The 12,399-nt window shown below is 39.2% G+C and overlaps 1 protein-coding gene across 3 annotated transcripts; it reads left to right on the top strand.

Moving 5' to 3' along the window:
* The first annotated feature begins 3,840 nt into the window (after positions 1-3,840).
* ARMC10 (armadillo repeat containing 10) lies at positions 3,841-11,444 on the top strand. Of its 3 annotated transcripts, none has more exons than XM_066550870.1 (6): positions 3,841-3,991; positions 5,638-5,783; positions 6,900-7,034; positions 8,303-8,479; positions 9,467-9,538; positions 10,723-11,444. In XM_066550870.1, the coding sequence occupies exons 2-6, from the start codon at positions 5,667-5,669 to the stop codon at positions 10,972-10,974; spliced, it is 753 nt and encodes a 250-aa protein (XP_066406967.1). In that variant the 5' UTR covers positions 3,841-3,991; positions 5,638-5,666; the 3' UTR covers positions 10,975-11,444. The 3 variants fall into 3 exon arrangements, with proteins under 3 accessions (XP_066406967.1, XP_066406966.1, XP_066406965.1); XM_066550869.1 differs by lacking the exon at positions 3,841-3,991 and adding an exon at positions 4,016-4,109; XM_066550868.1 differs by lacking the exon at positions 3,841-3,991 and adding an exon at positions 4,319-4,460.
* Positions 11,445-12,399: the final 955 nt, after the last annotated feature.

Raw genomic sequence — 12,399 nt, 5'->3', positions numbered from 1 at the left:
AGATATTGTCTTACTGTTTTTGCAATACCATATGCCATCAATATTTGCAAAAAGCAGTATTATCATTTAAGTTGCAGTCTACATAGATGCTGTACCATTAGCATATTTTAAAAGTCCAAGTGCAATATTATAAACCACAGAGCACACACACAACACACACACACAAAATAATTCAGTATGTATCATAAGAAAGTATCCCTTTGCCATTTTTTCTCTGAGCTTTTTTTCTAAAAATGTAAGTGGATCTTCTGGATGAACAATAAGTACACCACAGAGCAGCACTTCAAAAAGAAGCTGCAAATTAATTCCTTGTATTTACAGCAAAGTATCATCTAGTTCTGAAAACTGTTAAAACAAGCAACAGTTTACCAGAATCTTTTAAAGTAATGCAAAATAGAGGCATTTTGCAGTACTTTACTTCTTATCAGTTCCCCTTCATTCAATTTTTAAAGGTAATATTGCATGTATCAGCATAATTCCATTGGCAGACTTCTGAGTTTAGGATAGTAAAATAAGTAGCATTTCTTTAGCAATTCCTACAAAGAATTTCATTGTTTTAATGTGCATTAAAAAAAAAATGTATATAAGATTGGATAATTTTATTTACTTAATAAGAAATGGAATCTAAAGCAAGTTTAATACTATGAGGTAAAGAATATGTTGAATGGACAAAAATTGATCCCATAACTAACACAGAAAACAAAATGCAGCTAAAAAATATTTGCTTTTCAGGATTGTTTTCTTATACAATTTTACATTATCTTTTAGTAACAATGCACAATAACCAATGAACCATTTTTTCTCATTTGTCCTTTAGCTATCTTTAGCTATCAGCTAAAGGACATGGATCATTTACTTTTGGACTTTCAGCTCACATGCAGCAAGAACATTCAAAGTATAATGTGTATGGGCAAATTGCAATTATTTAAGTAAATATTTATTGGAAATGATAAAAAGCTCTTGTGCCTGCTAAAAGTGTCAAAACATGGCATGCAATATTACTCTCCTTTCAAGATATGGCCTCTTGCTTTTATTAAATTAACAGGGAGCTTGTGCTTGAATCCTTTTCAGGAAGCATGGTGAGAGGACAAAGAAAAAGAGGAAGGCTCTAAATCAAACCCATGCTGTGGACAAAGAGCAAAAGCCACGCATGGCACAGAGGCAAAAAAGGCAAGTTGCCTGGCAAGTTGCCCCATGGCCTGCAGAGGCAGAGAGCAGGGCAGGCAGGTAGAGGGAACAGCCCAACAGGCCATCCATGCTCTAATCAGTCCATGTGAAGGGACAGACAGACAATAATGTAAATTGGAAGGGATCTCTGAAGGCAGCTGAACAGAAGCTGTTGGGATGCCCCATTTTTGGAAGTGTTCAGAGTCAGGCTGGACAGTATTTTGAGCAAGCTGATCAAGTGAAAGAAAGGTGCTCCTGCTCATGGCAGGGTGGTTGTACTAAATGTTCTTTGAAGGTTCCTTCCGACCCAAACTGTTCTGTGTTTCCATGAATCCCAGTCAAGACCAATATGAAAAGGTGAAGACAAAATTAAAGGCCATTGTCTTCAGTTTAGACATCTCAATATTTACAACACTAGTCAACACACCAATTCAACCTTAGCATCTTTTCAATCCTCTTCCAGAAATGTAATTTGCAAGGTGTGGCTGATTGTTGACTATGTTAAAAAAATAGAAATGCATCACTTATCATTGTAATTCATGGCATGCAATGTTTTAAATAATAAACACCTAAATGGTTTTTTACCACAAATTTTCCTATGGGCAGATTCCCAAAGCCATTCCCAACATTGGTAAGCTACTCCCTCTGCTGGATAAGCCAGTATGTGACTGCCATATTTTATTTCAAGTTTGTTTCATAGATTGTTTGCCTTTCCCCCCACCCCTTTTTCAAAGAAACCTTCAAAACAGTTTTGAAAGTTCTCCAACACAAGAAATCCAGTCTATCCAGTGATATACTGGAATGCAATGCCTCTGTTTAACATTTGAGAATATTAATTAAATAAGGAAGAAATTTTAACACTTTGTCTTGCAATCCTCATTCAAGTACTCTAAAATAATCCTTGGACTAGGTGCAAAACAGGAAACAATTGTGTCAATTATGCCAAGCAATCACAAGTCCATCCCCAATATCTTCACCCTTTCTTCTTAACACTTTAGCCATTTACCCTTCATGGCAAAATTAATTTGGGTCCTAGGGCAGAAAAATCTTAGGCCAGCTCTTCATCCATATTTACTTCTAACTTTGTAAGAATACAGCTACCAACTACAGTGAAGTTGTCACACACAAGAGTGTTTGCAGCATTACAGTTTTTGCCTGACTTTTAATGAATACTGTTTAAAAGTAAATCTGGATGAGAACAGACAGAAATCAGACAGGAAGGAAACTCTCAGATCCAGCAGGGAATCCTAAATTATCTGGACAAGATTACTTGGACTTCAGCTTGTTTGGATCATGTCCAAACCACAACCTCATCATAAAAAGACTTAAGGAAATGTCCATTTTATAACTCTACATCCTTAACTTTGAGACTATGTGCATAAATGTTCTAAGGTCTCAGCTTTGATGTTCCTTAATAAAAGGATCAGTATCATCTCATTTATCTTCACACCAAGCACCCTGTAACTTCATAAAGAAATTAAAATATAAGAAAATTAAATAAGAATAATGGCTAGATATCAGCAAGCAGCATCTAAGAAACAAGAAAAACATAGAATAAAAATATCTTACACAGGGTAATTTTTAACTGGTTCTTTTAAAAACAGTCTTCCTTTAATCTTATCCTTAATTCTTTCATTTTTAGTCCATTAACTTAATTTCACTGCTGCTATAATGCTGTTATAGCTATAATGCTATAACTTTTGCTTGGAAATGTAGATATGAGCTGTTTTTTAAAGTGCTGAATCAAGAAAGACACTTCATGGTGGTACATCTTATATTTTGGGGTTTTGTGCTTAGAAAGCAAAGAATGACCTAGAGACAGACTCCCAGGATAAGTACTCAGTCTACATGGCAGCACTGCTCTGTAATTATTGTAATTGGCTCAAGATTCCTTTATTCGTATTTCTATGGAAATCCTGGCTGTAATAGCCGATTGCAAATGGGGTCTATTTTGGCAGATAAACATATCAGGATATCTCTTAAACTTGCATTTGTGCATTGTGCCTTTTTTTTTTGTTTGTTTGTTTGAAGGAACCTGAAAAACAGCTGCTGCAGATTTGGTAACAAGCAGAGGTGAATATGACAAACAGGGAGGAAAAGATAGAAACACAGAGAATCACAAAATTGTTGCAAATTCTAAGGGCAAACCTACCAGCCCTGTTCCCCCACAGTCCTTCACGCTGTGCCAGTTTTACTCTCTGATATTTTATGAAGTCTATTTACTCTCGTGCCAACAAGAATACCTAATCCAATATCTGAAGCACAATCCAGTGTCATCTTTGCGACTCACACGCGGTTAGAAAACATAGATTGCAGCCCCTGCACTCATGAGGAAGGAATTACCTGGCTGGAATCTAGAGGTTCTTCTGTAATTAACACAGAAGTTAAACGTAACAGGGAAAGTGCCAATGCAGTTCACCAGGTTCGTCTTCATTTATAATCCTCTTTTTAACATAGATTATAGAGCAGAATTGCTTTGTTCCATCTTGTTACTGTTCCTAAAGTTTTCATAAATCATTTGAAGCATGCTAGCGACAAAACGAGCAGAACAAAATCATGCCCCAGGCAGCGGAGAGCAGTGGGAGGGATGTGAGATGCCCCGGCCAGCGCTGAGGGGCGCAACGAGCCGGGCCCAGGGCTCTGCTGAGGGCCGAGGGGGAGTCTCCGTGGAGGAGGGTGGCGGTGGCTCCCTGCCACAGATGTTAACAGGGGAGTTTGTGGTCCCACCGGCTCCAGTGGGACCAGGCTGCGACCGCCTGCACACCCAGGGGGTGGCGGAGGGCCAGGGGCGGCGGAGACGGCGGTCCCGCACTTTGGGGATGATGTGCGTGTCCCCGCCAGGGCGGCCATGGCGCAGGAGCGCCCTTCCCGCCGGCGGGCGGCCTCCCGAGGGGCAGCGTGTTTGGGAACGCGCTGCGGGACCAGGCCGGCCCGGAGCGCGGGTGATTCCCTCCTGTAGAACCGCAGTGCATCGCTGTCTCGGAGCGCCGGAGCCTCTCCCGCGCCCGCACACGGAGCTGTGCGCTCCGCATCCCCGCGGCACCTCGGGCGCAGCCTCCACGGCCGAGCCCCGAGGGAAGGGCAGAGCCGCGGCTGAGCCGCGCCGGATGGGGCGGTGGCTTCCGCGGGCCACGCAGCCGCGGCCGGGCCGATGTGGGAGCCGCGGGGCGCGGCGGTGAGGGCGGCGGCGGCGGCCCTGCTGCTCGGGGCCGGCGCCTGCTACTGCCTGTGGCGGCTGGCGGCGGGCGGGCGGCGGGGGCGGCGAGCAGCGGCCGAGCGGGGCCCGCCGGCAGGTGAGGGCCGGGGCAGGGCGGGCCTCGCCCCTGCGGAGTGCGGCGGGGCCGGGGGAGGCTCCGCGGGGCCCTGCAGCGCGGCTCGGGGCCCGGAGGTGGCTCTGCGCCCTGACAGAGGCGGTGCCACAGCCCGAGTCCCGGCCCTCTATAGGCGTGTGGCAACCTGGGGCACTCTGGAGTGTGGTTTATTTTTAGAAAAGCCTATTTATTTTTTTTTTTTATTAGTTCCCCAAAGCGTACGTCTGATCAGTGTGTTTACTTATGTTATTGCAGTTATTTGTGTTCCCCCTATAATTCAAAGCTAAGCGGGATGTGTTTAGACGAGGATGAAAAACGATTTTATGTTTGAAGTGAGCTATTGAATCATCATAATTAACTTTGATCTCTTTTTTTTTTTTTTAACCCTGAAAGAATACTATGGTGTTTGCCTGGCCAAATGCTGATGTAGAGCTGTGGAATTTAAAGCCCTCTTAGCTTCTCAGAAGTCATCTCGAGTAAGCTGTGACTAGTCCAGCAGTCACAGATCAGGTTTCATGGCTCTTCAGCTGGCTAAATAGTTGTGCCTCCAACCTGGCTGAAACGGCCTTTGATAACATTTGTTGCCCTTTTATAAAGGTCAGGTACTCCATTACATCATCCTGACTCAGAAGCAGCCTTCCTCCTTGTTTTGAGTGATGCCATGATCAGCAGAGTTCCTAACATCGTGGCTGTTACTTTGTCAAAGGATCTCAGTGTACTTACCAAAGTGCCATTATTGTAATTTCTGGAAGTAGTAGTCTGTAAACTGGAAGTTTTGTTTCCTACAGCGCCCAGACAGATTTTCACATTTCATTTTGGGGACACAAAAAAAATCCCCAAACCATGTCTGGTGAATATTCCTAATAATTTTGCAGAGGAAATTTGCTATTGGTTAACCAGGAAGTAACTCACTGCAACCTCTAATTGTGTGTTCCTTTTATTCTCCACCTTCAAAAGAGGTAATTAGAGGACTCAGAAAAAGGATGGAAATCTTAGTGTCATAAAACAGTCTTTTTACCATGACATGATTGGGCACAACATTAGAACAATATGTCCTACAACTGAGAGCTAAATTTCAGCTTTGTAAAAATCATTAAGTAGCAACTAAGTGAAATGTCTCAAACTTAGTATCAAGTATTTAATTTCTAAATGTTGACAGACAACAGTCCTCCAGTGTCAACCCATACCATGGATGTGGATGCTCTACAGAAACTTATTCATTTGCTCCAGGCCACAGATGATCCATTAATTCAAGAGCAAGCTTTAATCACTCTCAGCAACAGTGCTGCCTTCTCTGTAAATCAAGTGAGTATTGTTCTGTAGAAAACAACAGTGTCCAATGCCAGCCAGTCTGGCAGAGGAGAGTTGCTGTTTTGCTAAAGAGTGACACAGGACTGAAAGCTAGGACAGCTTGTGCTCTAAAATCTATTTAATGTCTTGCCTTAATTTCTGCTGGCTCAAATAATATAATTCATCAGCTTCACAGAATTTATTGAATTATAATGTTTGGACCACTTAAAGTCCTGAACTTCAAAAGTGCTGTAAATGTATCTTTTGTTTGCTTACAATTATGTAATGTTAATGAAAAGGTTGAATACTGGGTTAAATACTTTCTGGTTCAGATCTAAAGTTTAGTGAGATAAACTATATTTTTTGCCCCTCACAAAGTTGTGTGCTGTTTGCACATTTAGCAATTTTTCAACTATCAAGGCATCTCCAAATCATTGGGACATAGAATGCAGAAAAACTTTGAGCTGGATGCCAATTTTGATGCCTTTTTAACAGTTTAACCTCCAAGGTCCCACCCTTTTTGCTACTTATGATTGCCATCTATTCTGGCTTCTCAAAATGGCTTTCTTAATATAAATCTCTTAGAATGCAACTGAAGCATAAAGCTCATTAGACCATTTAATTTTTTTTTAAGAGCAGTATTTTTTTTAAAAAGACAGTTACAGTCTAAGTGAGAAAGATTAAAAACAGTAATAAAAACAAGTGTAATGGAAAAAGTTTCAGAACTTCTAATAATATGAAGCTACATCTTGAAATTCTGCCCTGTTCAGGCAGGACTTTTAGGTACTGCAATCTGGCTCAGTTGTTCTATTAACTCATTATCAAGTAATTTCCTTTTATTCTTTATAATGTAAAGTGCTTTAAGCATGCTTTGCAGACCAGATTTTAAAAGCAAAGGTGATGTACTGTTGTCAAATAATAGCAACTAATACTTTTGTTCTGAAGCAGGACCCTTCTTAGTTTCAGTAAAGCAGTAAAGCAGTATCTGCTAACACTCTCTTTAAACAGAGCAGTCAATTCTGAATTCTTCATTCACATACTTCATTTTTGTCAATATGGAGACATTGAGGGAATGCTTCAGCATTTTAATTGAATTTTTAAAAATCCTATGAAATATCTTCTATATTTCAGGATACAATCCGAAATTTGGATGGTCTTTCTGTTATTGGAGGGATGCTCTCCAACTGCGTTCCCAAAGTTAAAGAAAAAGCACTAAATGCACTTAATAATTTGAGTATGAATATTAAAAATCAGGAAGAGATACAGGTAAGATTCTCAGTGGGAAAAACAAAAGTAACCAAGGCAAAGAGATAGTATAGGTCCTTCAGCATATTTGTTAAATACAAGCCAGGATGCCAAAATGCTTTGATGATAGATATTCAAGTCAGCAGATCTGGATGACTGACAGGGTAACTCAGAAATGCATTGCTTCACTGGCATTTACTTTTAAAATAAAAGAGGAACCTATGCAGTTTGTGTACAGCTTTCACAAAATACTATTAAAGGGAGATTGTTCTGCCAAGATCATAGCAAAATTATGGGAGGTAAGATGATTTCCAAACATGCCTAGAACATCACCAGTGGCTGTTTAACAGAATGGATTGCAGATTGAACTTGCCAGGACTCCTTAGGTGAGGGAGAAGGAAAGAGGAATTGAGCCCCTGGGTTTGTACAAGACCAATTTTTCAGGTGATACTTCCATCTTAAAAGAAAAGCATGTATAAATTAGAATAAGTTCCACTGGTAAATACAGTACATTCTATGGATATGAAAGGACTAAACATCAAGAAAAAAGAAATCTATCTGATTAATCAATAGATCAAGAAGTGTCCAAGTGGTGAGCTGAGGCAGATTTGAAGACTTACTAGTTAGTCTCAGTAGCTTGAGAAAAAGGTAGTGTGACTGCATGTGGTATTTGCAGCACCTTAGCAATAGGCAGTTTTTATTAAGTAGTGCTTGTCAATATTTGTCTAGGTGTATAAGTAGAAAATAACTCCTTTGGTAAGGGTAAATTACTTTTTTCCTCAGTTAGGACTCCAAGATTCATTGTATATTGCCATCCAGAAGAAAAATTGGTAAAAATAGTAGTTAATGTCAGCTGTTATTACTGTTCCTGCAGTGTGCTCCAGTAAATGCACCACATGGCTGGGAGAAAGGATTTAATTTCAAAGCTTGTCCTTAGCTTGTTCTCAATATTTAAGATGTTAGTTATTTATAAGTGATTTTTTAAACAACTCCCTAAGGCAGCTGTGTCACTTCTGAGATGGAGGCAAAGCAGTTTAAGTTTTCAGAGCAAGTTATGTTTCAGGAAGATTAGTGAGCATAATGCTGCATGGTCTGCTTCTATCATGCCACTAAAATGTTTGAAATATTCAGAACAAAAATGTACTTGTTTCCAAGAACCTTTGCCATTCAGCCAGCAATGCTCAGGAAGCATTTATGTTATTGTAGCTAGGCCATTGATACTATTTGTGACAGAAAATATGCTTTTATTAAAAACTATTCTCTCTTTATTTCCTCCCCGCTTTCCCCAGGTATTTGTTACACAAGTTTGTGGGACTGTTGAGTCAGCTCCCCTGAACTCTGATGTGCAGCTAGCTGGACTCAGGCTGTTGACAAATATGTCTGTTACCAGTGACTACCACCAAAAGATGATAAACTCTATTCCATGCTTTCTTCATTTGCTTTCAGAAGGAACTGAAAGGACACAGGTACTGGGTAGTGTTATTTTTACAAGCTGTTTTATGAAGCTGCTTTGCTTGCCTTGTTTCTTAACATTTTGGTAAAATGGTTTAAACTGTGCTAAGAAAAACCAAATATTCATTAATGATAACAGATTTTATGCACTAAAATATGGATCTGTATTAGTTTCACAATATAAATTCAAAAACGGGGAGGGAAGGGAATCTTGGTAGTGGAGCCATCAGGCTACAGCTCTGCCAAAGCAGTGCAGGGTGCCTTTACCATTGCAACTCCAGAATTCTCTTCTGCTCTAAACATTGCTACTGCATCACAGAGCAAGGAGAACCTGCATGGGAAAGGCTTCACTGATGCATGAATCTCTGTAGGGAAACATGCCAAGCAGTGATCCTAAGCTATGGACTTTAGTTCTGTTGTGCTTATGACACCTCTGGCAACCTTAGTGACTGCAAGTGGAAATCCTGCTTATTTGTGACTTGTTGTAATACTGAAACGAGCTTCAGTGAGGGACCAAACTCAGCTTTATTCAAGATGTTGTGGTACCATCAGTGTACGTGGTTGCTTTATCAGATCAAAACCAGTTTTCCAAAAAACTCATTTCCACTAAACACTTATTGTACTTAAGTACAGGAAGTAATATGGCCTTTTCCTAGTGTTAAAAGACCAGCATCACAAGGTCCAAAAAAGCACAAAGGTGTATTTGTATATGCTTTGGATCATTTTAAATGCAGTACTTAAACATCTTTGTATTGTAAACATATTCTGCATTTGGCCTAGGACTCGTTTATGGGTCTTGCCTTATTTTGATGTGTAAGTCAATCTGAATTTGCTTCTAACATGTCTATACCTTGGTTTTCCCTATACCAAAGTACTCAAGATATTGGTTTAACCCATTTTGCCTTTTCCTCCCCAAGTCAACTTTGACATTATTGACACCCATTAGAGCTTTACTTACTGTTTTGGAGCTTTTAAGTGAACTTGAACATTCCTCACTTCAGATTCAAGTTTTGAAAGTACTTGTGAACTTATCTGCAAACCCAGCCATGACACGACATCTTCTCAGAGCTCAAGTAAGTTTCTTGCTTCTTCATTTTATTTTTGGCATATATACATGTGTACCAGTTAAAATATTACATGCACTAGAAGAATTTTAATGTATCAGAAATATATATGCAATTCCAGAATAAATTCTAGACACTGCTTGGCTAAAATCAGTAGCTAAGTGCACATTCTTTTACAGGTGGCTTTATTCCAGAGGGTAGTGTAATACAGATACTGTACTAAGAGAGGGAGATGCACAGGGACTTGGAGACAGTTGGTTATACTTCTTGTGCAACATTCCAAATAATCAATAACTTGCAGAAGCTTGTTCTCACCTTCCCTTTCCACCAAAGGGGTAATACCATGAACTTCAGTTTGTGTTATGTAAAAGGAACCCAAAACTTTATCTTCAGACACACAGTCAGTGTAAAGATTGAAAACTATCAAATAGAACTGGTACTGTAAGTGATCCTTCTCAACTGCTGCTTCTATAGCCAATGTACTGGGCCAAACCCAACAAGTTCCACTGGAATCCCCACCCCTTTATTCAAATGCAGCCATAAAACTGTTGCCTCTCAGTGCTCTTTCCCTGTGCATTTACTTATTTCTTCATGGAGAAATTTGTGTGACATTTGCTGTGTTGGCTTTGGCACACAGGTTTCTTTTAGTTTCAATTCCTCACAAAGTCAGGGGCTGGAATGGTGCTGCATCCTCATCCCCATCCCCAAAGTAACTTTCTTAAAACGTGCAGTGGCATTTATTTGTGAGCTACCTGCCATGAGCAAAGCTAGTCTAGATAATGCTGTCTTTTCATTATTCAAATGAGGTCAGCATAGCTAAGTATTCAATTCTCTGTTAGGTGTATCATTTTTCATTTATCAGATATGCTAACAAAAATATTCAGGGCAAAATCAATGTGGCTGAGAAGGAAAGGAGACCCTCTCTTCCAAATGGAATTTTCCAGACAGCCATATTTTGGAGATTGAAAATACAGAGCATTTATTAACCCATTGATGCACAGGCCAGTCTTTTCTAGAGAGAAAATATGCACACTGTGCAAGTTTCTGACAGGAGCTCACAGTGTACTGGGATTTCATACAATTTCTATACGAAATGGTTTAGGTGCACATTTTTTTCCATTTTCTTAAGTGTGATTTAGTTCCATGTACTTACTGCTGGTGATTAAGTATGGACTATTTCTTCAATATCCTAGATGCCATCATTGGTGTTATTTTTTGACAACTGTGTAAACAGAGATATTCTGGTTCGAGCCCTGGCGTTTGCAGCAAACTTGAAAAAGAACATGAAGGATGAAGAAGGCACCAAGACAGAGGAATACAGTGAAGACTCAATTTTCTTCACACTCTGCAGGGACTCTGCCCCATTCACTCAGAGATTGGCATCTTTGCTGCATCACCCTGACACAGAAGTGAAAGAACAAGTTGTGAGAATATTAACACAATAGTGTTGTTTTCTTAAAACAGACTGACCTAATGAAAATATCTAATCTTGGCAATTCTTTGCTAAGAAAGCCTGCAACAAGTAAACAATACAACAATGATGGAGGAAAAAAAAAACCCTAAATACTATCAGATATTTTTTACAAGCAAGAGAAAAGCAATAGCTTAATTATTACTGATAAACCACTGCACAGTTGCTACATTTATGCAAGGGGGGAAAACAGTTTAAAACTTGAAAACATTTATATGTAAAATGAACATTTTAAATGGAAGTCAATGAAAATGTCCTTTGCAATATCAAAGACCTTTTTTTTTTACTTTAAGTATTTACAGCTATTGAATAAATATCTCATTAGAATTGTGCATTAAAGATCTAGTAATTGGAGATTAGGCATTTATATTTTATTAGTCTACCTATGAAAATGGTACAGCTGAATCTTACAAAATAATATTAAATAAAAACAATACCAATCTATCATTGGCTTCCTACAGAATTAGTATCTTCAATGAAAGCTGCATACTAAAGTCACCAAACCTAGGTTTTTTCGTCATACCTGTATGGAATTTATTCTTAAAGTCCATTTTTGTATGCTTAGTATATTCACTCCATTTAGCCAAATTGCAGTGCAATTAACCACAACTGTGAAAGGTTTCTACACTTGAACAAAAATTGAAAGGATTTTATATTGCTTTAAAATTGTCACTTTAGGGAAAGCAGATGTATATTTTAAAAGTATTTTATTAGGAGTCAAGGATTATCTGCAATTGCAATTCAGCATTCTCATTAAAAAAAAGTCTACAGGAGCAGTATCACACACATTTTTACAAAAGCTTCCAATTCTGTAGCAGCCCTTGGGCTTCCTTTCCTTGGATATCTTTACTCCTTTTTTTTTCCTGCAATTAGAGCATCACTGGAATGAGTGCTTCTGCAGAATTAGCCCACATAAAGTTTTAGTCATCAACCCAGCATTACTTCAAAATGAAATGGAATCCATACAAACATCACTGTAAAAGAACCTGAACAGAGTTTCCTTGATGATCAGAAAACATACTGGAAAATACTTCTAAAACCAAACTACTAAAAAACTTCCACTACAGCGAAACTAAAAAAGGTGTCAGATGTAAAGACTAGGAAAGTTTTCCACTTTGTTCCATTTTTAAGAGAACTGTATCACCTAAACTGTTACCAAGTGCTTCATCTTTCTAATTTAGCATCCTCACTGCTCTGAGAGAACATTACAATCTTCTCTTTCTGTACTACAATAGATACTTTTTTTCAGAAGGTCACTTTGCAAATAGCTAAAACTGCAGGAAAAATATGACCTTGAAACTGTGACACACCCATGCCCTGATCAATACAGGGCTACAGCTACACGTATCTAATCTATCCACGTAGGTAGTTTTAACTCACCAGGAATAGAGTTAAGGCA

This window comes from Molothrus aeneus, chromosome 5, assembly GCF_037042795.1.
Source record: "Molothrus aeneus isolate 106 chromosome 5, BPBGC_Maene_1.0, whole genome shotgun sequence".
Classification (NCBI taxonomy): domain Eukaryota; kingdom Metazoa; phylum Chordata; class Aves; order Passeriformes; family Icteridae; genus Molothrus; species Molothrus aeneus.
This window is presented reverse-complemented; position numbering and strand designations above follow the sequence as displayed.